Source organism: Eptatretus burgeri, chromosome 11, assembly GCF_056783735.1.
Source record: "Eptatretus burgeri isolate ZD-2024b chromosome 11, Ebu_testis_v1, whole genome shotgun sequence".
Taxonomy (NCBI): domain Eukaryota; kingdom Metazoa; phylum Chordata; class Myxini; order Myxiniformes; family Myxinidae; genus Eptatretus; species Eptatretus burgeri.
In genome coordinates, this window is record NC_140971.1 from 82916768 (window position 1) to 82944267 (window position 27500).

The window sequence follows — 27500 nt, forward strand, 5'->3', positions numbered from 1 at the left end:
GATGGCCTTCATTTTGATGGCAACAAATAAGGAATTCCTTACCGCCACAGTGACAGATTACATCAGGCTGGAAGTGATCAGGACTTTTAAATTGAGTAATTATGTCACACATACTAGTGCAGTTTCTATTACTTTATGAATTTGTTGAAGGGAAGCGAGGGAGACAGCAATAGGCATGGGTGTGTGAATCAAAAGGCCTCCTTTCACCCAGAGTTGGAATCAAATTGAATTTGAGTTGACCACATTTTTAAGAGCATAAGCGACATGGTGTCCTCTTGATGTTTACTGGTTTCGAGATCTATAAGTGTTCTGCATACACTGCCAAAGCGGACACTGCCAAGAAGTCACACTTCGCTGCAGACCTGCTTAAGAATGAACCCACACCGATCTGCGCAGCACTTTCTGTGCATACTTCTCAACAATTTATATATTTTATTATCAAACCTTTTTATAAATACAGTTGCATGGTTTTGGCTCCATTAACTCAGCAGGATAGCCTAGAAGGATGCACACTCGCCTCGAAGCTGTCTAGCCTGGCTTTGAATCCCGACCCAGCTATAAATTATCATCCCGGTGTTTCACAGGTAAGAGATTCATTCATCAATGTGTGTGCCGTCTCTCGGATGGACGTTAAACGGGCGTCCCATCCTGTCTGCCACTATGAGTTGGTGGATATTAAAGATTATAGGCCTGGTGTTGGCTTAATGGAGTGGTGGGCTTGGGATCCTAGGGTCCTGAGTTCAAATCCTGCTTGGCTGTTGAATTAATACCAGGTGGGGTTAATTAAGCCTGTCATCCTTCTGAGGTCAGCAAAATGAGTAGCAGCTGGCTAGTGTCCTGCACGGAGTGGCGACCCATCCAGGATTGTGCTCAATAGCCCAGGAGACTGCTTAGGCAGCACCAACGCTCTGCACAGAGTATGGTCCCAATGGATGGATGGATTAAAGATTCCACGGTGTCCTTCACAAAGAGTAGGTGAGCTATTGCCGGCACCATGAATGTTGTGTTTGTAAGAAATCAGATTCGGACGACAGGAATAAAACAAGCAGGCCAGGCTTTACTCAATCATCGCCATATTCTCTCTTTCACTCCGTTCTCCACCCCCTTTATGAGCACCCTTTCGTGTTCAAGATCATGAACATGTACATCGTCAATGTAATCACAGGACACACCATTGTCCAAATTTCTGCTCTCACCTAGAAGGGGCACTGCATCCGCAGCACAACTGTGTCTCCTGCAATTGTTGCTACCCACACCCATGTGCTGGATGTGAAAGAAGAAGAAGAAGATCTCAAGTTATAATACTTTGAAGACTCAAATCCAATTACAAGTATCTTAATTATCCACATACTATCACAAATGCCATTGCATTAATATCTCCATTACTATTAATGAGCTGGCACTCCTGCCCGCCATGTGGGAGTACCCTTCTCAGCCCACCTTCAGTGGGCAATGTGCAGCAGCACATTCTTGGAAATACACATGATAATTTTTGTCATTTATGAAGGAAATTTAGAAAGGCCGTTGCTTGCTGATGAAAAAGGTTAGCATCGCGGTCAATATTGGAATAACCAATTTTGTAATAATCACCGCTGTTGAAAATGGAAGAATCAAGAATAATATGATGAGTCACAAGGTGAGGAAAGCGATTGATAAAGACACCGTACGATCAAGATGATAGCTTGCTGATGCGTGGATAGACGCGATCACAATAGACACGAAGAACAATGCTGGGAAAAACAGTCACATACAATTGGTCAGTGCTATGACCAATCAACAAGTGAATAAAGATGACATAGTGACAGCTACACAAGCTCTATTTATGATACATGGTGGTGCAGAGCCGTCTGACACATTTTAGACTGCTGTCCTGTCCAAGGGGTGGGGTTGAAACTTTTGGGGTTGTGGGATTATTTTTCGAAGACAATCCACTGCAACTGGTGGAGGCCACCTTCCTGATGTTTCTACCATCTATCTATCAATGTATATATTACAAAAACTCATTTTGTGTATATATATATATATATATATATATATATATGTATATATATGTTCCTGAAATACAGCCAAAACGGTATGCAACAGCGCAAACATTTTCGGGCCAACTTGCTCACCATTCTCCTGCGGTGTGCAGTATCTTGCTTCGTTAAAATCGGGAAACGAAAAAATTGTTAAAAAATCAATTCCCGATTCAGTGAAGTACTCTTCGGGAGAATTTGATCAATGCAAACAACCTCAGCGGTATAGTTCGCTGGAGCTATCTTGTTTTTCTTTTCTTTTTTTTTTGAAATGATTGTTTTTTTTATCAACCGCTGTCACAACGGGAACCCAACAGGTTCATGGGTCGTCTTGTAAATAACAAAATTGCAAGTTTTGAACATAAACCTCGTGTGTTTCAATTATCGCATATCCAAATGTGTCCGCCGGCTCCGCACCACCCTGGAGTCACATAAGATTGGATAAGTTGATGGGAAATGAAACTCTCTGACAAAAACTTTATGTTTTACACCAATTGATCTTATGTCGTTTCAAATATGTGTGACCATTTCACAGTGGCCCTTGTGTGTGGTGGTTCATCGCATTGCCCCCATGAAGATTTCCGGCTGCTTGTTACTATTCGTCAGGCACATTTACAGTCAATGTCAACATTCCTACTTGAAACGTTTACTCTTTTACATTTGTATTTTTATTTTATCGACAAGTGTGTAGCAGTTGAATTATTCGATGAAAATCATCCCAAAGGTTCCATCACCCCCACATACATATTTACCTGAGCCCAGGTCACCAAAATTGTCATGTCATCATGAAAGATAACGTGAAGCACCCATGATGCTCCTTTTCATAGGTGTTTCGTCCTTCTCGGACGTGGAAATGTCACCCATTTCCACTCTTATAAACAAGACTTCATTTCTAGCTCAAAGTTTTCATATCAGGTTTCTTATCCAGTGATGATAAGACAAAATCGCTCAATGTGTTTCGGTTTGAGTAAAGTTCTTACCTGGGTCTCATGGTCGAAATACTTACCTGTGCCAGTCCTCCTCTCTGTGAGGCCTTTGATGGTTAGATTGTAGATAGCCGATGATCACATCACACTGCAAGATGTGAAACTCGATGTTGAATTTCTTCAGGAATCAATGAGCGTGTCTGCAATAGGTTTTCTGCAATATCTTTTGGATTGTGTCTGCAATAGGTTTGCAATGTGTCTGCAAAAGGTTTTTGAATTATCAACATAACCGTAACAAATTGCATTGAACGGCAATTCCAATCAGTGACCGTTAGATTTAAACAACCAACGATGATATATAAAAAAAAGTTCGTTTAGGATGGTAGTTATTAATGTGAATGCCCCAGCCACAAAGTCCCAGTGTAATTACATTGGCCATTGTCAAGGCCACAACACCTGCACAGGAAAGAGCGACAATGGCTTTGGCCAGCATTCCACTGGTTCTCTCGGAGATCTAAAGACGAACTGAAAATCGAGAAAAAAAATAACTGCATCAAAGCTCTGATCTATGTTGTGATGGAAAGAAAGAATGGCTTCCTCTCTGTTTCCAAGATCAACTACAGGTGCTCGTTGGCAAACTTACCAAGGTTACTAATGCTGATAATATGGTTTCATTTTCCAAGACTGATCTTTCCAAGTTTTCGTTTTCATATCTTGATGTTGGTCTGAAACTATAAGCTTGATGTAAAACACCACTTAGCAACATGGCACTAAGCTTGATAATATTTTAAAATTAAAGCCAAAACTAAGTTTACTTTACAAACATCTTTTATGTGTTTATTCAAAAATTATGAGCAACGCAAGAGTTAGAGTTTGATTACAAAGCTTAAGTCCAAGACAGAAAGATTTATTGATGCATTTCATTTGTGTGCCTCAATCAAGCCTGCAGGGAGTTTGATTGTGGGAATTGGCATTTTATTTCAGTTCTCACACTTGGCTTGAACCACCACCCCCCCTCCTCCCACATCCCCATTGCATGCATTCGTGGTGCAGCTAAGCCACCCAACCTTACGTCATTGGCTCTTTCCTCTGGGTCCCTCCTGTCCGTGCCCTGACCATGTGAATATGCACATCTAACTTGAATAGCGATGCCTCTGGAGAATGGTTTAAAAAAAAACAAAAAAACTTTTTTTCCCCCTTTATATCTTATTTCAGATGGGAAAGAGATGAGGCAGAGAAAGAGACTATGATGTGATGGAGAACAGCACATGAGTGTTTTTTTTGGGGAAGGATGGTGTATGAGCAGGACACAATAACTATTCAACACATGAAGTTAAACCATTGTCTTGATATAACAACATATGTGTTACCTTTAAACCACAGACAAGGACATTTGCCGGTTGTACTGCATGGCCGAAGATTTTAATTTCTTCTTCGCTATGTCTGGCAAGGCCAAGGATGGGACGCGTTGCTATGAAAACCGCCTGGACGTCTGCATTGAAGGAGTTTGTCAGGTGGTGATTCATTCCATCTGCAATTAATCAGATTCCTCAATCTAACGGCTTCTGCCTGTTGATATGATGCTGACTGAGGCTAATACACAATATGTCCAGTAGGATTACTGAGTTAGTCCTTATACGTCACACATGCATGTACAAATGAAGGGTTGAACAGGTTGAAGCAACTCGGTCTTCGTGCAATAACTGATTTGTTTTAATTTTCCTTTAGAATTATATCATTGATAATAGGAACACTAGTGAAGTTTACAAACCCTCCTGTATCGTATGCAGCCCAAGCCATCTCGGATGGGTTTTCATTTAACCGGTTCAATGTTAACCAATCGCAATGTAACATACTGACAGAACCAAGGACAGTCCAAATGATGACGTCATTGGTTCACTTGGATAGTTTCACATTTTCTACCACCCAGTATATCAGTTGCACTGTATAATCTGGGCCCTTTTGGAGAATGAAAAAGTTCCTCCTCCGTTGGCAACTTCCATATCATCAACTATTCACTTAGTCATATGAGGTTGTGCGTATTTGTGTGAGCCATCTGCTTATTTCTTATGGAAAAAATGTTGGGATTTTGACTTCCTCTCTGAAAGTTCCATAATTTAACTTCTCACCCTCACTCTTGGCTTCTCCAAACCTTGTTCCCTTTTCTGTTCCCTCCTCTACTTATAATTCTTCTTCAGTATGCAGTATGTGGCTGCGGGGAGCATCATTTGCTGTGGGTGTAGCTGTGTTGTTGGTTTGAGCAAGAATTTTGGAATTTGGCCAGGGTGCTGGCGATAGCTTGCTGACTCCTCACGAAAGACACTATGACATATTTTACATCCGCCAACTAATGTTAGCAGACGCGTCGTCAAGTTTATTGTCCTGGATCCTTGGGATGGTGCACACACGCTGATGCCTCGTCATTCCTGTGAAACGCCGGGATGACAATTTATAACTGTGTCGAGATTCAAACCCAAGCGAGACAGCTCAGGGGAGAATGTGCCCTCCTCCTTAATACAGTACTCCCTATGTTAAATTTTCATCCATTTTCTTTTCCTTAATTTACACTGGGCATTAGTAATGTTCAGATGGCTCTATAAGAATGGCTGTCCTTTGAGAGAAAATCTTGTTCTTCTGGCTGTAAGAAGGGATCACAATATGCTGTACAGCAGCATAAATATGCGTGTCTGCATCAGTTCATTACCTGCACTGGGCTGGGTCTTAAACTTTGTTTTTTTTTTTTTTAAGAAAGTGAACCTCCATGCTTTATTTGCTCTGTTCTCTTTTCACAAATAAAAATAATCTGTTATTAATCAAAGGCAACTTAAAATAACTTGCAAGAGTGGGTCTTATTCCCATTAAACAATTAAATGTTTGTGCATGTGAGGTGAACATTTTGCATAACAATCCAAACATTTTCCACCACGTGATTTTCCTAGCAAATCAAGGACACCTGAAAGCAAGACATCATTGAATATCTTTCAGTGCTGAATGTCGCTTTTTACCCCACGCACGCAAAGCGAAATCCAGAGTTCAGCAATTGGTTCATGTCTGTCCGTTTCTTTGTCTGTCTGTCTTATCAGTTAAAAAATTGAGAAACAACTTAGTTCAATTGAATGGTATATTTTGAACATAAATTGGAACATCAATCGGAAAACGAACCTGCAGCAAATGTTCAGAGAGGAGTGAGATAATTTTTTTTACTCTGTCTGCCTGTCTGGCAGTCAACCAGAATTGAAAATCAATACAAACAGGAAACTTACTGTTGTTTTTAAGGACTTCATAAAGGACACAAACAACAAGAACGAATCGCCAATGTCACGTGTTAGATAGGGTGATGCAATGGATTGTCAATGGTGGAAAATTAACAAGGAATATCAAGGAAATCCAACACAGGTGGAGGCCATTCAGCCCATCATGCCTGTGCAAACACCACACCAACCCATCTCCACAATATCCAAGGAAGAAAATGCAAAAAAAGTTTTTAATTAATGAAATAAAAATTATTAGTTTTTTTGTAGGTTTTTAATAGTTTTTTTTGTAATCCTTTATTTTTAATTTTTTTAAATGTTTTTTTTTCTTTTATTCCCCTCGGGGAGGGGGCATAGGATTGGTTAAAAACACACAACATCAACCACACAACCCCCATTGACAAGACCCCCACCAACAGCACTCCGTACACAATCACCCATCAATACTCAAACTACCTAAAAGTCTTATCAACATCCCCAGACCCCTCAATCTCCATAACTTCCAGGTACCTATCTAATTCTAATTTAAACTTATCTCCTTTTTCTGCTGCCACTCCCTTTCCAGGGAGGCCATTCCATGCATTAACTACTCTCTGAGTAAAACTCCCCTGCCTTACTACCGTCTTAACTCTCCTCTTCTTTACTCTCAAGTGATGGCCCCTGGTTCTATCACTGTCTACTCTGTTGAATAATTTCTGAATTATGTTTTTTTACAAGACTTTTACAATCTTTATTTTATTTAAATTTTATTAAATACTTGAACACTGTGGAACACAAATCACCTTATCAGTTCCAAGAACCTCCAGTTTTGAAGTATTTGGGCATGTTAAATAGGGTGGTATATAAGACTGCTTCAATAGCGAGAAACTTCTGGAATTTTTTGTAACAATGTTTAAAATTATTATTTTATTTAAATTGAAGTATATAATTGAACACTGCACAGGGTATCGTGTTCTACGAACTATCTTGTTCATACATATAAAGAGACTGATGAGATATAGATAGAACATTGAGTTTCGAATAAATAGTGCTCACCTTTGGAAATTTGAGTTTAGCCCCAATGTCAGTCAAAGTTGGTGCTTGTAAAACATTGCCGCATGGAAAGTTTCGCATCATTGTAGATCAAAGTGTTCGATGTTTGGAGCTCAGGATAAACCTTATGCGTTCGCAGCCGGTTGGGTGTGATCACGTACTGGGATCAAACGCGACCCATGATGCTTGTGGAGTTTGCAAAGGAGACGACTCGACATGCCAGTTCTTCCACGGGGAGTACATAGCACAGCACCGTGCCAATGGTATGTATCAACACACCGATACATCATCGTCATGCAAGAGGTAATCATCAGAGAAAATGATGGAGGGGAGGAGGGAGACATCCAATAGCTGTTTTGAATGATTGGTTGGGCTTAGTAATAATTTTTATTGGAAAGATCAAACATAACCATCATTACAATATCCATCTGAGTATTACATGATGTCCCATCAGGATAATCCTCGATGGCGATCCTTCCTTCCATCCTATTCTCTTGTTGTCATCTTGGATAAGGTTTTTATGTATCATTCCATAGCTTTCAAATGAGTATGCTAGTATGGATTAATTTTTGAGGTTATGGATTCGCTTGGCAAGGAAAACATATCATGTTGTACTGAAGTAGTGTGAGCCGTATGGTACATGAGATGTGATTACATCATTGAACTCGTTACTTTGCTTGGACAGTGTTGATTTGTATTCGAAGTTTCTAACAGCCTTCCAGGTAGCTTTTCCACAAGAATTGCATTCTTCTTGGAGAAATTGATGAAGATATTCCACCATGGATCCAAATACCTTGATACCTTGCTATCAGATATTGACTTTGACCACACTTTGGATGACTATACAGTTTTGTGTCAATGAAAATATCATGAGATAGGCATGTTTTGAGCTTCGGGATAGTGCACAAGGGTTATCTGCACACATAGACGTCTTATTATTGCATCACAATGTCATGACGTATGTACATTTGAGTGAGATCCACATGCGGATGGCCAAATTATTACAGCAGGTCCCTGTAATCAATTAATTACTAATAATCACTGTTAATGTTATTGTTACTATTGTTGCCAGGATACATGCTATAAAGGTAAAGTGATTCTTTCTATCAGAAAACTATACATTACTCACCCCAGAATACCACGTCGTGGCAACCATACCAGCGGGAGCACGCAGCATCACCGTGGCTGAAAGGAACATTTCAGGGTGCTACCTGGCGACACGGTCTTCAGATTATCACTACCACCTCACAGGGGAACACCGTGTTAGCTGGCCCGGCCACTACCAATTTGCAGGGACCATGTTCGATTACAAACGTCCTTTCAACAACCCTGAGATCCTCACAGCAATCGGACCTACCAAGGAGACTCTTGTGATTGAGGCAAGTTATGTACTGACTCAAAAATAAATAAAGAGCAAAGGAGATTAGTAGGAAGAGAGGTTTGAAGTCGAAAGGTCAGAGGTTCTGTTGACTCCCCCTCCAACCAAGCTTTCTTGTGTTTAACATCACATATGTCTGGGTTCTGTTTTTATGCCTTTTTTTTTTTTGGTAAAATAATGACACTCGGTGAAGCTGTGTGTTTTGTCTTCAGCTTTGCTGACTCAGACCTTCTTTAAAGATGATTAGAAAAGACCTTACATTACATACAACGTGTGCTGTGAAGTATTTCCAGTTTTACACTTTCCTGAACAATAACAAGCTGTGCTACATTACATTAGCAAACCATTCCAGTCATCTGTACAAATCACAAAAAGCTCAAAAAAATCTATCTTATATACTCCTGCTGTCCGGAAGGGATATGTATCATGTATGTATGGATATATATGTATATATATATATATATATATATATATATATATATATATATATATATATATATATACAGGGTGTTTCAAAAAAGTGGACCATTTGAGCGTTTTATTGGAGAAAAATTACAAAAGGAAGCAAGTTCGGTGATACATTGATGGAAAGCGTACACCATGCCATTTTCAAATCACTCATTGTACTGCTTGTAATTGTCACTTTCAATGTGTGCTTCACCTTTGTTCAAGCAGGCTTTGATCCTGACTCCAAAATTATCCACAACTCGTATGCAAGTGGCTGGAGTGGTAGCCTGATGGTAGTCCTCCACCTCAAGCTTCAGGGCAGCCAAGGTTCGAGGTTTGTTGGCATAAGCTTGACCTTTGGCCACACCCCAAAATATATTTTTTTAATGGATTCAAATCCAGGCTGTGGGGTGCCCAATCATACGCTGTGCCCAGACTGTTGACACGATTTCCAAATCTCTGGTGGAGCAAGTCGATGGTTTCACCTACAGTGTGTGGTGGGTCACCATCCTGCATGAACCAAGCAAGTCTGAGTTGGTTTGGAGACAGTAATTGAGTGAGATCAGCGTGGAATCGATGTTAAGACCTCATGGTATGACTCACCGTTTACTGTCACCGTCTTACCATTTGCATCCTCAAACCAATACGGTCCCAGCATACTCCATCAGGCATTCAATCCACAGAAGCAAGTGGACTTGGGGCCTTTGAGAGACATCTCACACACCTCCTCAGTAGGCTCAGCACCCCAGAAGATGTTGCTGTGATTGTTGATAGCCCCATTCAAATGGAAGTGTGCTTCATCACTAAAGCACAAGGAGTTGATCCAATTTGGGTACCTTTCCATTCGGTCACTGAACCATTCAAAAATTGTTACTCGGCTCTCCTCATTCTGAGTTAGTCTGTGCCTTACAGATATGATGTGGGGGTAGAGCTTGAGTTCAGAAGTGAAAATGCACCACACAGGTGAGGCCGAGATTGTCAGTTCTTGGGAGTGCCGATGGTGGGCTTTCTTCGGACTTTTGACATCAGAATCTCTCACAAGATCAATGTTTCCTTGGTAACATTTGGCGGGCAGCTACTGTTGCCTTTATTTTGATTTTTCATGCTTCCATGTGCTTGAGAGTGCTCCACAACCACTGAATGCTCCCATTGGAAGGTCCATTACTGGTGTGAACAATGTAATCTGACAGTATCGTTGGCGTAGCTGCACGAAGGATTTTGTCTCAAACCACAAAATCACGATTTTGACTGTTGACTACTTCTTAGAAATGGCATTCCACCACCATAACCTACAAGAGAGAAGGGTATAGCAATAGAAACGACAGAATATCAGGCTGCTCAAATAGTCCACATTTTTTGAAACACTATATACATATACATATATATATATAGCATTGGTAACCGTCTCATCATCAATGGGGTGTGGTGGGCTGGAGAGATGGAGATTGAAAAGGTTTCAAAATCGAAAAACAAACTTGTGACAGAGTTGTGCGATGATGCACCGTGATTTCGCAGCACAATGAGACACCAATTCTTTCTGGTGTGTGTAATTCTTAATACAGCTTTTGGTGTTTGGAGCCAACCCTGGAATTACTTGGGAGTACACGATGCCAAAGCCAATCACCGATGCAAAGACGGCAAACAAGCTCAAGAAGAACACGTACAAATGGGTGATGGTGCGTTCTGCGTGCTCAAAGACCTGCGCTAAAGGTAAGGCCACCTCTTCGGACGTGCACCTGAGTTTTGGAAAGTCATGAGGACACGTTTTTTTAAAACCTACCTTCACACCCATCTGTTCTCATGAATGAACGTGGCTCTATTGCTGGCTTTAACTACTTGTGAATTGTTTTTTTTTTTAATTCCACTAAATTTTCCTTTTTCGACATGCCAAGTGTTTGTGGATTTCCACTTTGGCATCAGAATTGAACGATATGAAATGGAATAGTCACGGTGTTTTTGTTTCCCCACTGATGCCATGACAATAGCAGCCATGACTGTTATTTAATAGGTGAATGGTAAGTCATAAAAACAATGGCTTTTTTTTTTAAATGTCTTTCTTGCATTCATATAGAGAATTACTTCATGATTTCCCAGCCACATTCATCAATCCACACTGGCCTGTTTAGTTTTCCAGTGTCCAGACGCACCGGACTTCTTATATCTACTCTGGCTTGATTCAACCTTTCCAAACAGGGCGTTACAAAATAAAATAAAAATCTCACACTTGGTTCCAGCCGAAGTGCTTTGTGCTGTTTCTCAGTCATCCCTTGACGGTGTTTGTGCGTTTTTGTTGTACCATGGGCCTGCTCGATGATGTTGCGGCTCCAGCGGGTATTGTAAAATGTTTGTGTTGTTTCCCAGAAAGATCATAGCTGGAGTGTCCCAAAGCAGTGTCTTGGGCCCAGTCTTGCTCCTCATCTTCATCAATGATCTTTCTGCTTCCTGCTTGGAAAATGGAAAATCCTGTTTATCTCTTTATTGATGATTCCACCCTCTGTCGTATCATTTCTCATCCTTCAGACAGGCAAGCAGCAGTCTATTTCTCCTTTGCAGACCTTGATGGAATCAGGAGTTGGGTCCAACACTTGGAATATGTCTTTCAACCCCGACAAATTCCATACACTCACCCTGTCTCTTTTGAGAGGACCTTCTGGCAAACCCTTCCATCTACTTCCAAAACAAACCACTTTAAGAGGTTAAGTCACCCAAAATTTTGGGCCTCCACCATCAACCATGATCTTTCTTGGGCAGACCATATTTTCAAGATGGCCTTCCAAAGCCAGCTGCCGACTTAGCATCCTCCATCGAGCAGGGTCTTTCCTTGGCTAATCTGGAGTTTTGACAACCTACAAGGCCTTCGTTCGCAGCTTGATGGAGGACTGCTATTCCCTTTAATTGGGCTGGCACCCTTCCCTCACAGCTTGCCCTTCTTGAATCAATGGAAAAATCAAGGCCCTCCCAATTGTAAGAACTGCACAATAAAACCTGTATAATCAAAAGAGTTCAGGAACAAATGCTTTACTGGGGAGTGGTAAAGTAACTTTCAGGCCACCCTGTAGGTTAGTGTGACCCCTTTCCTCTCCCTGACCTCTTTTCGTTTGTTAGTTGTGGGTTGGTTTCTTCCTTTTCTGTTTCATCCCCACTTCCCCCTTCCTCTTCCTGCTGTGTTTCATTCAGCTTGTGTGCAGCTTGTTCCCCCCATGTGTCCTTCTGGCCCTCCCCTTGATCTCACTCTCAATATCACCTCCACTCTGCTGATGGTGTTTCCCCTTTTCAACTTTGTTCCATTCAATTCTGCTCCAGCTCTTTCACGAGCCGAGACCATGTGTACAAATAGATCCCACTTTAGTCGTCTATATTTGTGAAAGATCTTCCTGACACTTTGTGTTCAGAAAGCATACATAGGAGAAACCCAAGGCACAGGATATCACCACTGGACCCATCAGAACTGTGTTTCCTCTATTTTGCCCTTGTTACTTAGATTTCATTTACCTGGAATCATTCATGACCCTTTTCACCTCTACACAGGGTTTATAGACAGGGTGGTTCCAAGGCAAACTTACACTTGCTGAAGGTACTGCTGCATCCACATGATGATTGTAAGTGAATAAAGAGGTTGACCTGACGTCCCTCCAAACTGTGCCTTATAGGTGCAGACAAAGGATGATGGAAGGTCTTCTTCTGTTGCACAGCCAAGATACATTATGGCCACACACTAAATTGAATGTAATGTATTTTCCAAGAATATTTGTCATTTTCTCAAACAATCGCTCTTTCAATTCGGAATACACGTGTGGCTCATAAAAGCACATCTATTGTCAGGACCCTTTCCAGAATGTCAGTGCTGCTGAAGCGCGGCAAGGAATACACTGAAGCACATCAATGGTCCCATATATTCCTTGCGTCATGGTTACAGTGACCGCTTTGAGTCTGGGAGGTCGGTGGTTAGAACTCAGGTGGAATCATACCAAATAGTTTTAAAATGGTATGTGCCTGGCTTCCTTGCTTTGATGCTCAGCATTTGAAAAGGATAGTGCACAGGCAAACTTTAACCAACGGTTGCTAACCATTGCGCTGGGGTGTGATAGGCCAAATGGAACCTCCTCCCGCATTGAATTTCCTTGGAAGAGAACTCACATTGAAGAAGAAGATTTCTTGATGTGAGAACCTGATGGCATCAGTCAATTGTTCCATATTGCTTCAAGCTTGCTTCTGACGTTGGACTAAACTGGGATGCAGGAAATCAGGGACACCCAAAGGAAAACAGTAATGGGTTGCTCACAAACAGAGCCGCTGCGTTGTAGGCGTTGTGCTTCCTCCACCGGGCAAATGAAACAAACAAACGTTTTTGTACATGGCATGAAAGTGTTATTAGGAAAGAGGGTTGGTGTCATGCACACTGCCTTGGAAACCTTTCAACACATTCACAGCAAATGCATTTGTCCGTTCAAGTGTATTGATGCCGATGCTTCCACACACTTCTGAATTGTGCACCACTTTATCACAATTGTACCTCCAACATTAGAAACTAGATGACTTTGGGACTCGCGTTACACGTCGTGAATTTTGTGACCCGCAGCAAATTGCTCAAGAGAAATTTGTCAGGAAAAAATTGGACATCGAATTTTCTCAACGGAATGTTGAGAGAGGTATGCTAACTGCTGTTGGAAAGAAGGTAAGGCGGCATTTCGGGCATGAGCCCCTCTTCAAAGCAAGGGAGAGGAGAGCTCTATCTTCCTCTCGCTCTCTCTTGCTTTGAAGTGGGGCTCCCACCCAAAATGTCAGTTCACCTTCTTTCCAAAAGTGCTTTCGCACAGCTGTCTCAACATTTATCTGAGAAACGTTGTGCTCCTTACTCAGCGAAACATTTGAAGAATCTGCATGTTTTGAGCATTTTTTTTTAAGTAAAAGTTTTGTGTGGCACATTTTATTTGGCACACATTGTTGCAAGGATTTGAATCGACAGAGGAGGTAGTTTTGTTTTGGTAACGTGGTTCGGGGCAATGTTATTGTCCATCCGAAGTTGCCTCGAAGGCAATTCAAGATTCAACAAGGAAGTGTGCACTGGCCAGGTGGAGCAAGCATCTTGTTTTTCTCTGCAGGTCATTAATAAGCCAGCTGGTCTTTTTTTAAGCCAACATTCTGATCGTATTGTGGCAATTCTCCTGAGACTATCATTGTTTTCAAAAGCTGAGAATCCAAATTCTTGATGCTGCCACCTTTGATGGTGCCACCCGATTCACACACGATGTCGTCCCTTCGCAGGGATCTTAATACTGAAACGTCCTTATCTGCATGTTTTGCTTGTTGAAGATCTCTTGGGGCCTTTCGAAAAGAGTAGGTGTTGTGTGTGTGTGTGTGTAGATGGGTGGAGGGGGTGCAAGGGTGGTAAGTAGTTGTGTGCCCATTTTTTTTTAATATGATCTAAGGCTCGTAGTGGAGCTGCCATACACATGAACGTACGCGACACAACACAACACTATTTGATGAGACAAACACAGCCACTGAGCTTGAGGGAAGTATCGTCACTTCCTCAGATACTCTGGGTACCAGTGACGTCACAATAATGGCCCCACTTTTCTCACCGCACTCAGCGGGGCATTTCCCAAGGAGTAATCTCCTCCTCTCCTCCTCCAAGTTGCCAAACATTGTTAATTTGTCTGTGATAATTATGTTGTAAATATAAATGTTTATCATAGAAATAACACATACACACACACACACACACACATCATCTGACAGGATGGTACAGAGGTAGTGCACTTACCTTTGAGCTGCCTCGGCTTGGTTTGATGCCCGGCCCGACTTGAAATTGTACGATTGGTGCTTCGTCGGCAGGGTGTTGCATCGCAAAGTGTGCCGTCCCTTGGATGGATGTTAAGCTGGGGGGTCCCATCTGCTTAGATTAGTTGGTGAATAATATTGAAATATCCCACGGTGTCTTTCGTGAAGAGTTGGGGAGTTATAGCTGGTACCCTGAACAAATTCCACATTCTTGCCAAAATCACCTTCTGTCGAACATGGAAATTTGGGATGATTCAGCCATCAGCACAGAAAATCGTTTGCTTTGAAAAAGAGAAATGTTTGTCCACTAAGGGAGGTGCAGTGGGGGGTTGGTGGTTCGTAGGAACCTTCAAATACCATCTGCATCGACCCTGAGTTGTGGAGAGTGCATCATAAGTTGAAAGATGAGTGCCATCTTTCTTCAGGGTTCTCACTCATCAAACAATGAAATGACACAGACATATAAAACCATGTCTCTGAGCTACTATCACCATGATAATGACATTCGTTCTTTCTTGTTTTGATTTTATTAAGAGTGAATTGTCAGTGTCAGAGCAGGTTCCAAACATCCTTGATTATCCACTCAAAAACACTGTTGATGAAAACTGCAGTGGATCTCTTACCGTTTGCTGAATTAAGTCACGTGGTGCCCCTCACCTCACCACCCTACCCCCTACCTGAGCTACACAGGAAAATACTTAACATAAGAACACAATGCCTGCACAGTTCCGAATCAAGACCATTCGGTGGTTAAAATGCTCGACCTGAGCCTTGCTGGGCTAACTGTTCTAGATCGCCGTGCCCTCAGTTTTCATAAACATTATCTATTTATCGAGCACCGCTTCTGCTGTAGTGGTTTCCATGAGTGAGAACAACCCTGGGCCAGCTGCCATTCTTGTCGTCAGACAGGAATTTAAAATTTGGCCAGAGCACTGTTACTAAAAGGCCTAGTCTTTTCAAAAGGCACCAGGCAATGTTGAACACCCACTAGTGAATGCTTGCAGGTGGAAAACCCAACTTTATGTCCCTCTGCAGTACGGTATTCTCATTGATGCAATGCATTGCCTGTGAAGTACCCATTTATTGCTGGTTCTGAAATCGAACCAAGACTATGGACAGATTTGATACTGCCTCATCAAAGACCAAGTAGAATAATGGTGGTGTTTCATATCCTGAAATCCCAACCAATTCCCAAAAGGAGTCATTAAAGTGCAAGCTCTCCTTACATGGCAGCATTTCATCAACCTTTTGTGTTGTTTTGCACAAAGTTGTTTTTCCAGATAACTTCACTGTTGTAACTATTTCCAATGTATAAGTTTAAAGGAATGTAAATAAGCATTTGCATTTCTTTTACATTTGATTACAACCTGCAAAGCAGGAAAGGGAGAATAGGATGGGGGCTGGAGGTTGCAGCAGGAATGGTATGGAGAGTTGTTGGGACCAACAGTTTTGCAGATGTACAAACCAAATGCCAACCTTTCTCTTGCATCCAAGATTAATGCAGACAAATGGAAGATACAATTACTTTTCAGGAGTGCTCAAAATCTAAAAATGAAACCACACACACACACACACACACACACACACACACACGGAAGTGAAGTCAATAAAATGACCAAATAGCAAGATCTCAAAAATGAAGTGAAAAGATCCTGGAAGCTGAACAGCACCAAAACAGTACTAGTGATTATTGTAAAAATGCGAATGATGAAGGAAAACCTTACAGAGGTCTGAAAAACCATCCCTGGGAATGTTACCACAAACGAACTGCAGTTGGAAGCTGTCCAGGGCTTTCGGTGATGATCCTCAAAAGATCCCTTGGGAAAAAACTTTGAGAACAAGAAAACTTCACAAATTTGTCCATGAATCGTGACCTGTAACTGAAATGGAGGTGGATACTTCGAGACCTGTGAGGACTGTTCGACCTTATGAAACCCACATATGGAGATAACAACCAACAAAACACACAAACGCACACAAAATTTGTCGATTTTTGCTTTGTAATCGTGTATATCCGATCGAAATGCAACTTACACACAAATTTCTCACTTTGAGTGTCACATACACTTCTGGCATGGCTGAAAGCAATTGGTCATTCATTAAAAATGACAGAAGCCTGCTTTTGTTTAAGGTTTGCCTTTATCCCATACTGACTAAATCTCTCTCTCCAGTCCCCTGTGATCACTGCCAACTTGCTAGTGCAGCAGTTTTAGCGAAGGATGATGCTTGGCCTCAAATATGACTTAGAAAAAAGAAAAAAAAACCACAGAAAAAGCTCAACCCTCAGCATGGAGGCCCGATGCCAAGACCTGTGCGGCAGAGTGTGGACATATGAATGGGGTTAATATGTCATGACGTGGTATTTCTGTGTATTTGTTTGCTAAGGTTGGCTGTCTGCAAAACCCATCTGCCAACTCAACGGAGAAGTCACTGCTGAAGCCTCCCACTGCGACAACAACTCGAAACCCCAAAGCAAGAGGCAGCCTTGCAACAAGCAGCCATGCCCACCAAAGTAAGCCATCACCATGTGCTTTTGTTTACTCATGTAGTACTAACAGGGGTACGTGGCGTTGCCTGGTGCTGTTATAATCCTGTTGGCATTTTGAAAAAAATCGAATTTTGTTTTTTTCCCCCATTTTTTTGTGGGGCCTAAAACACTTCCTTACACCCACTAAGGAATGGGGTCAGGGATCATTTAACATTACCTTTCACATAGCGACGAAGGCTTAGGCACTATAAAGAGATTTATTTTTTTAAGTCCCCAAAAATCCAACTTTTTTTTCAAAATTTTTAATTTTCTTTTGAACCGAAAACACTACGTATGTATATGAAGCCGGAGCGTCCTCACTGATGAACCTCAGAAAGCTTGACGAAGATCCGTTTGGCCATCTCTGAGAAAAATGGCGACACGCAGACAGAGAGTCAGACAGACAGACAAACAAACGTCTCTCTTATAGTACAGATTCCATAGCATGACCAATATACATCAACGCTTTGTTTGTGGCATATACATTAAATTTTGTTGCTCACATGTTCCACGTAATTTGTGTCCGATGTCCAAAAATAATTATCTGCGCTGAGAAATTGCGAAACGAAAAACACTTTCAGACTTTTTTTTTGACGAAAAGCGTATTTTTCTTGTGATGGGAGATAATAAATGACTCTTAAGTGGAGTTTTGCCAAAATTGTCATGTTTGGTAGACCGGTGGCACAAAAAACATTTGTTTGGCTGTTTGTACAGTCACTTGGATTTCATAAAGTAAATGTTATTGTTAGAACTGTTGCTGTGATTTTTTTTTTTTTAAACTGATCGAATGCTCTTGGAGGAGCTTCTATCTAAATCACATGCTGAACAAAAATAATAGTAAACATCAGTGTACTTTACAAGAGTTGAAAGGGCATTGGTAGAAAGGGGATAAATGAATACAGTATATGTGATTTAAACGCAGAACCACAGCCTCATAACCCACGTGATCATATAGTAATACTAAACAGATTGATCATGCCAATTGAAATGCCATCAAAAAGACACTGTAAAAAACATCAAGTAGTTGAGCGAAGCAATGGGTGCGGGTAACTCCATGATCAGTAACATTACTTCAGTTCGGTCATCATCATTCCTGTGCTGTTGAAACGCAAGGACAGATCCAAATTTTCGAAAGGGTGCTTTGTTTACACAGATTGTGTGTGTGTATGTGTGTCTGTGTGTGGATATAGAGGATGAAAACGGTTTACATTACAATGATGAAATTAGTTAGGAGGGTTATGCGAGGCCACAACACCCAGGTGTATTCCAGTGCTTACAAAAAACCCACCCGTTCCCCATCATAATTTCACCCCGAAACTACTTTACTTTCAACATTCATCTTCTCTCATTCCTTCACCACCCTCCCTCTTTGCTTTGTCCAGCTCAGCAGGAAAAAGGCCGAAAGAGAGACTTAGGCTTACCTCCTCGCTGTCTCGCCAGAGCCTAGAGGCACTTCTCTGGCAGCCTGTGCAATCTGACACCATGATAGTTTTTCTGCATTTTGTGGAAAAGATGGAAGCATCTTCCACACACATCATCATCCTGAACCCACCCTGCTCCTGTCCGATGTTGCAATTTCTATCGTGTACACTTATGCCATGATATGGCTTCATTGCACTGATATGGCACAATGGGGATAAACAGTGACCATGTGCTGCAGCTAACGCCAGGATGGGGGGGCTAACTGCGTTTTTTGGCTCCGTGGACTACTGCGACTTGGATAAACAAACCATTTGGCTCAGACCTTGGAAAGTGTCCGCTGGTTTTACATTTCGAGCATTTTTTTGTATATATTTTCCACTAATATCACTGTATTTGCGCATATATATATATATATATATATATATATATATATATATATATATATATATATATATATATATATATATATATATATATATATATATATATATATATATATATATACGTGCCTGTTTCTGTATCTTCTCACTAACGTTTTACCTCTCTAGTTCTATTCATTGTTCACCAGATGCCTCCAGCTTATTTCTTCACATGCATGCTGACAAAGACATGTGGCAAAAATTGCCAAAAATTTGTCCAGCTAGCACAGCCCACTATTTCTTGCTTTGGTTCGTTCAATAAGTGAGAGAGTAAATTTTGTGCACACCAGTCACATATAACTCGTAGCTGCACCAGGTTCACCTCTCATGATACGTTAAAAAAAAAATCGCCAGTCTTTACAATCTGCGAAAGTCATCACTCTTTTCTATCAGTGGAGGCCACCGATTAATTATCAGGCAAAACCACAATGGCAGCTCTAGCTGAGAAAACGTAACATCGGTGCATACTCGAAAAAATGCAGAATAAAGACATTCCCTTGGAGTCAAAAAGTCATTTCAGAAGTTTTCTCCCTGCAAGTATATTGTGTGTAAGACGAGGAAACCATCTTGGTTGTCTCCTCTAATGATAGCTTTGATGTATGGCTTTGTTCGAACTCCAACACACACCCCTGCTCCTCCTGTTTGAGGATTATAATCTATCTTCTCATCATGTAAACCAAGATGAAGAAGATACTATCAAGGTTGTAAAACCACTTTTGTGTTTCACTTTTGAACCTCACAAACTCCAAAGGGGTAAATTTTCAAATTTAAACTTGACGAATAGATAGTCAAAGTTAAAGTATTTCAGGTTGAAATGATCTTTTTCTTATCGAGTGTAGTCGGCACTCAAACACAAAGAGAGCCCTGCTTTTTGAAGGTTCTTCTTGGTTTCTTGGTTTCTTCTTCAGAAATACACACAGGTTTGAAAATGGCGAGCAGTGAAATGAAAAATCACATTCTCATGTCACATGTCATTTTGATCCTGAGGGACTGGCCGAAGAAAGAATTGACTCGCCTGTCATGATACCAACACGTTTGCAAATTATTGTGTCATTTACAAAATCATCACCATCTTCCTGTTCGGCATCACCATTTGGAAATCATCATCATTTTGGTTTTGGGTTTGCTGCAAGTGTCGATTCAATTGGCAGCTGCTTCTTCCACTTCATCAAAGCTAAGTATTTCCCGACCTGATCCGTTGTGTATTTCTGTTATATTTTGGTCCTTGTGTTGCTGTTTGTGTTTTCATCCAATTTCCCATGTTGTACCTTGTTGTGATGTACCGGAATTGTCGAAATTGTGTTTGTTCTGCTCCTCGGGCCAACTCCACGGATAGCCGGTGTGTAAGCTCTGTCTCTGCTTTGATGCCGCATTCCTCATTCCATTTCTTTTATCCAAAGTATTGTCCTTTCAGCTGACTCAACTTTATCCTATTCCCTGTTCTCACTTAAAAAAATATAAAACAAACAAAAAAAAACTTTCTTTTCACTCCAAAACATGAACAAAACTTGCTTGTAATAACTTCTGCCTGTATTTCCTGTACTTCATTCTTTATCTCTTCCTTTTTTCAACATCTCCAAAAAATGTTTTCTCAACATCTTCTTCCTTTAAAAAAGCTTTAAAAACAAAGGAATTCACTTTCTTTCTTTCTCCACGATGAGCAATCTATGTGTTCTTATTAACACAATCTATTCCTCTTCATTTTCACAATAATTATTTTCCAACCCATTTCTAATGATCTCTTTCTACGTATGTGCAGATTTCTCCAAAAATATCAGAAGATCATTCCATACCTTCCACATAAGCGTGTGTCCACTCTCAGGAGACCCAGAAAACAACATATGTCCACGTCAAGATTGAACTTTCAAAATTGTCTCCCTCCTCTAAAACCTGGTGACACCTTGTTAAGTCTTTCTGTGAAGTATGCTCCCCTTCCATCCCTTCCCTCTCTTCAAATGGCACAGCAGCCTTCTCCAGCCATGAGGCTGAATGCCTCAATTCTGTGTTTGCTTCAAAATATTGTGTCCCCAACCCCTCGCTCTTTGTACCCATCCTTCCCTGTCGCGCTGAGAAGGTGGAGACGTTTCTGGCATCCCCGGCCCTGATACTGCAACTTGACCAGACAGCATCAGCTCATGTGTCATAAAAAACCTTTTTTGATGCTCTTGCATATTCTCGTGATGCCATTTTCAATCTATCATTTGCTATGGGTCATTTTCCTTTTGTTTGAAACTCAGCCAACATCACCACATTCTATAAACTAAAAAGGCACTCGGTCGAGTGCATACCTCCACCAGGCTGAACATTTTTGATCCCACTGATTGGCCGATTCTCTATCCAGAACCAAAGTAAAAATCGAATCAACTTCTCTAATCTTGTCAACATCCACAAACGTTTTGTGAGAACCCATTCATAAGGATTTGAAATATCCTGCTATATATCATCTTTGGCCTTATCTCTCAATGGTGAAAAATCACTTAAAAAATTAAAAATTGTACTATCTGGAACTGCATCAAGATCTTCACAAAATTCTAACCAATTGGTCCTTGTCACACACCCAACCAGTCCACCAAGTTTCAAACTAATCTGTCCATAACCTGTTGATATATGCTGCTCACAGACAAACGAACAGACAAACAGGTGAATGCAAAACCTCCATCCACCTTCGGTGGCAGAAGTAACAAGGTGCAAAACAGAAACCTTCAACAACACACCTCTTATCTTTCTTCCAATCATCAGAAAGGTCATGGAATTCATCATTGCAGTTGACTTGTATTCCGCCTTTACTCCAACGGCTTCATCTCAGATAATTCAATCCAGATTCAGACCAAGTCACTTTACCTTGGACATGGTGCTTCTATTCTCCCAACGATAGATGGAGGCCCTCAATGTCAGACATGAGATCAGAGCAGTCTCTCTAGCCTCAAAAGCAGTTGTTGACTGAGCATCCTCCATCAAGCAAAGTCCTTCCTTGGCACACCTGAGCTCTTATCCACCTACAAGGCCTTAATGGAGGACTGATCTCCCACTCTGGGGTGATGCCTCTGCCTCATATATAGCTCAGCTTGACGCCATGCACACCAAGTCCTTCAAGATCATTGACATCTGTTGCAATGAAGCTAAGTCGAACATCCCATCACTTTTCCATCGCAGACAGGTCGGTGGTCTCTCTGTCTTCTACTGCCTCATTTCTGGTCTTGTACCGTCCCTCGTCTCTTTCCATGTTCTGTCTACCCCACATTTCTGCAGGGCACACGTAGTCTGCCAGCAACCCCCTTTAAGTCAGGTCAGGTCAGGTATGGGAGCATGTGCCAGAGCACTGCGTCGCTGCATCCACTTTCTGATGGTACTCCAGGGGCCTCCATCTGGCCATCCCCCAGGCAGAGGCCTAGCCCATCCCCATCTCTTTGAGATTCTGATCAACCTGCTCAACTACGAGGAATATGGTCAGCCCATTGGCCTCCTCCACTCACAAGGCTCCCTCGCTGAGAGAATCTGGTGAGCAGAATCAGAATCAGGAAAATGAGCCACATGTCCATTCAGTAGCAGCTGATGCTCTTGGACTATGCAGGTGACAAATCTCATTTGAGTCTATCTCAGCAACCACTTGTTGGACATAAAGTCCGTTCAGTGATAGCCAAGGATTCTCTGAAGAGAGCTGGTACCAAAGGAATTCAGACTCCATATCAGATCCCTGGTCAGATTCCAAATCTCACATCCGTAGAGCAAGACTGGAAGCACCAAGGACCTGATGACTTGGACTTTTGTCCTCCCACACAGGTACCGGCAGTGCCACACCCCATTATCCAGTGAATCCACGACTCCCCAGGCCCGACCCAGACGTTTATTGACCTCTGGCTCACAGCCAGCAGAGACATAAATATCACTGCCAAGGTAAGTGAATCTCTGCATGACCTCAACATCCTCACCATAAACAGGTACAGACATGATAGTAGTATCCAAGATGTCACTGAAAGCCTGGATCTTAGTTTTGACCCAGGAAACCTGTAATCCCAGTGCCTCTGACTCCTCATTCAGCACCTCAAGGGTCCCCCCAAAGGATATCTAGAGTCTCCGCAAAGATGACTGCATCATCTGCGAAATCATGGTCAGAGATCTTGACATTCCCGAATGATGCACCGCACCTTGATTTCTCTGATATCCTCCTCAGAATCCAGTCCATACAAGTGATAAAAAGTGTGGGGGGCAGTACACACACTTGATGAACTCCAGTAACAACTGGAAATAAGTCAGAGATGGTATCAACACATCTCACAGCATTCTCAGTACCAGTGTATCGTTCAGACATCATATTGATCAGTTTTGATCGCATCACACAAAGACCAAGAATCATACAGAGGGCATCCCGATTCACTGAATCAAACATATTGCAGAGATCAACACTGGCTGCAAACAGCCCCTGCTGAAACTCTTGTCTGCGTTCGGTGAGGACCCAAAGAACACGGATACAGTCAATTGTTGACCTCTTTGGTGTAAAGCCTGACTGCTCTGGGTGCTGGTGCTCAATCAGATGGTGGCGAACCCTATCAAGAATTATCCGAGCAAAGACCTTGCCTGGCACTGAGAGCAGCATCACCCCTCAGTGGTTGCAGTCCTGGCAATAACCCTTCCCTTTCCAGAGAGGGACAACAAGGCCCCTCGTCCAGTCAGTTGGGATTTTGCCTGCGCTCCAGGTAGAGCACACAACTGTATGCAATGACATGAGTACAGCATTTCCACCAGCCTTGAGAAGTTTAGCATGGATGCCACAGATCCAAGGAGCTTTCCCCCATTTCAACCGGTTCACCGCAGCCTGTGTTTCCACACACGAAGGTGGACAACAGTTGACTGTAGGGTCAGCATTTGGGATAGTAACGCCCCAAACAGCCAACTCAACACCTGGTGGGTTAGCCTGGTACAACCATGCAAAGTAACTGGCCCAACAGGCCTTCATTTCAGACTCCTCTGTCAACAGCCCACCATCCTTTGCTGTAAATGCAGTACACCGAGGGACGGGCTTGGAGGAACACAATGCATGAATTCCCCTTTAAGCAGGACAAGAATCGCTTGACCACAGATGATGCTCTGCCCCCCTTCCCCTCGCAGATTCCGAGCATATGGGCCTTCTTGTCCTTCCTCAGCGCACGTACTGTTTTTCACCTCAAATCCCTGAACAGCTCTGCTCTGCCATTAAGTCTGGTCCTGCGACTCTAATCAATAGTATCCAGCATCCCTTGAGAGACCAAATTGTTCTTCGCCCGACGGTAATTTCCAAGACATCCACTGACATCATCAAGAATGGTGGTCTTGAAGGTACTCCACAACTCTTCAGGATTTCCTAAAGCACAAGACATATCACGTGCTTTTTACGCAAGTCTGGCACCCTGCACTGCTCACCAAACTCTCTTCCTATGGTATCCAAGGCCATCTCCACTCATGGCTCGCAGACTTCCTCTCCTGCCACAGCCAATGTGTGGCCCAAAATGGAGTTCTCTCGTCCCCTCTTCCTGTCCAGGCTGGAGTTCCTCAAGGCAGCGTTCTGAGCCATGTTCCTTTTCTGGTTTTCATCAATGATCTGTCCAACTCTCCAGAAAATCCTCATTATCTCTTTGCTGATGACTCCATCCTCTGCCATACCATCTGTCATCCCTCAGACCAGTAAGCAGCAGCTTCTTCGCTCTCTGTGGATATGAATAAAAATCACAAACTGGTCCAACACGTGGAACATGTCTTTCAATCCTGACAAATCTCACACTCTCACTTTGTCTCTCCGAAAGGACTGTTTGGAACCCCCCCCCCTCATCTGCTTTCTCAACAATCCTCTGGAAGAAGTCACTTCATTCAAGCTTCTAGGTCTCACTGTCAGCCATGATCTTTCCTGGGAAAGCCACATTTCCAACCTGGCCTCCAAAGCCAGTCGTCGACTGGGAGTCCTCCATCGTGCAAAGTCCTTCGTTGACCCACCTGAACTCCTGACCACTTACAAAGGTCTCATCCACTGCCTGATGGAGGACTGCTCTCCCCTCTGGGCTGGTGCTCCTGATTCTCACCTTTCTCGGCTTCAAGCTGTGGAAACCAAGGCATTTAGGATCATTGGTATCTCCCACGGTGAGGCTGAGTCTTTGGGCTTCTCATTCTCTCACCGCAGGCAAGTCTGTGGTATTTCTGTCTTCCACCATCTCCTCTCCTATCTCATCCCCCCTGCTCTGTCTGCGATATTTCCCAACTGTAGGAGGACATCCACAGACACAGTTGGGCACTAGATAATGGATGGCTGTTTGCTCACAAGGAGCTCCTCCGCTGTTTGTCAGGTTTTGTTTTTAATCCTGTTGGGTGTCCATATCCATACACCTTCTTCACAGGGAAACCTGGTGGGGGAGACGGTTTAGTTGCCGACAAACCGACCATGAAACAGGTGAATACAGGTTTACATGGTACCTGAAGCAAGTCACAGATTTAGTCTGGCTTCCAAAGGAAAAAAACCTTCAAAAATCTTCAAGTGAAACTACCGAAATCTACGACCATTACTCACCTCTACTCATTAGTTTCTATTTTTACCCTTGTGGAAGTAGAGTGTATTGCAGTTGGGTCCGTCTGTCTGTCTGTCTGTCTGTTTGGCCGCACAGAACTTTCGTATTTTTCTCCACAACCACTTGTTGGATTTTGAAGAAATTTTCATCGTTGGTGCGACTACTCATGTAGAATGTTGTAATGATAGTTATGACATCATATGTCACGTGGTGTGGCAGCCATGTTGGAAAAATGGAAAAACTTTGGACATCTGTATCTCGGAAACCGCACCAAGGAAAAAGTTTAAACTTGGGACATAGCAAGTACTCCTCATGCAGAATGAGGGTGATTTTTTGTGACATCATAGGTGCCTTCATTATGATGTTATAATTGCATATATAGAACGCTACGTCCGATCAGTATGAAATTTTTTGAGGGTCATCTCGCGATAAAATGGTCCACAAATTTTTGATTGATGTCATTGGTCATGTGATTTTGCAGCCATATTGTTTATTTTTTTTAAACCTTCAAAAATCTCTGAAATGGCTGAATAGATGGAGGTGAAACTTTACACATGTGACCACCTATCCATGAGGAACAACAAGTTCACACATATGATGTCATAGGTCACTTGGTTTGACAGCGATATTGGATTTACCCTAAAACATATAAAAAAAATCTTCTCCAGAACGGCTGGAAAGATCGAGGGGAAATTGTACTAAATGTTCCCCAAGGCATGCGTGTACAAGGTTGTTCAGGAATAATTGATGTCACACGGTTTGGCAGCCACATTGGATTTAAGGAAAATATTAAATTGTTTTCTCTGAAAACGCTTTATCCATCGACGTCAAACTTCAAAATTGTGATCGAGTAGTCATGGGGAATACATGTTTTAAAATTCAACTTGATCGGACACATGGTCGTGCAGCCAGATTTGGTTGATTTTTTTTGTTGTGGTTTTTTTTGTTTTTGATTTTTTTTTTTGAATAAAGTTCACTTGGCTGTGTCTGGGTGGGTTTTAGGGTAGAGGAGTAGCAGCTGAAATGTGAATGCTATCCAGGTTCCTCCTGATGACTTCATCTTTGCTTTTTGCTTGTTCGGGTTCCTTCTGATTTCTCCAATGCAGAACTTTACCTATTTGGTCTTCCATTTGATTTGAATTGAATTTATTTTAATCCCATTCAGAATTCAATTGAATAATTTAAAAAACCGTCATGGGTCAAGGTCAGGTGTGCGATCAAAGTGGGGTTGCATCAGAGCTAGACATGTTGGTACCCGGTCATCACTGCCAGCAGTTATAAAGTGGCAGTTATAGTTATGTCTCATTAATTATGTAACACACCAGTACACAAATTCCACACAAAATATACTACACAAAATTACACAAACACCACACAACACATCATACAAAAATGTCCTGTTGAGGGTCTGCAATCTCTGATTGCTCTTTTTCTTGTTTCTGCATCTTCCACATTCTCTTCAATTTCATTCTTCCCTCCATGTCTTCAAGACATGTGCTACCCACCATCTCAGATCATCCCTCATCCAAAGCCATGATCTTTTCTACCCTTGTTACCCCCCCTTCACCCCCACCGCCCACCCACAGGCCCACCTCTTTCCAAATTTCCAGTTTTGCCTTCCTGAGAGTTTGCTTCTGTATCCACGTTGACCACCCCATGTGTCCATCCCTACCTCTCATTCCTTCGCACATCCCTTATTTGTCCAACTCTTCCTCTATTTTGTCCCTCAACTTTGCTGTTGGTGTTTCTGCCTCTCTTTCTGCTGT

General features: G+C 42.1%; 1 protein-coding gene across 3 annotated transcripts in view; it reads left to right on the forward strand.

The window, feature by feature from the left end:
* Positions 1-27500, forward strand: part of LOC147017499 (A disintegrin and metalloproteinase with thrombospondin motifs 18-like) — a 181984-nt gene that overhangs the window by 91245 nt on the left and 63239 nt on the right. For 2 of the 3 annotated variants that reach the window (XM_085847208.1, XM_085847207.1), the window contains 5 exons: positions 4328-4458; positions 7367-7490; positions 8362-8606; positions 10615-10762; positions 17222-17348. In XM_085847208.1, coding sequence (XP_085703334.1) covers positions 4328-4458; positions 7367-7490; positions 8362-8606; positions 10615-10762; positions 17222-17348 — 775 coding nt within the window. Of the gene's footprint in view, positions 1-4327; positions 4459-7366; positions 7491-8361; positions 8607-10614; positions 10763-17221; positions 17349-20963; positions 21325-27500 lie in introns of those variants that run through there. The other variant, XM_085847209.1, reaches the window with a different exon arrangement.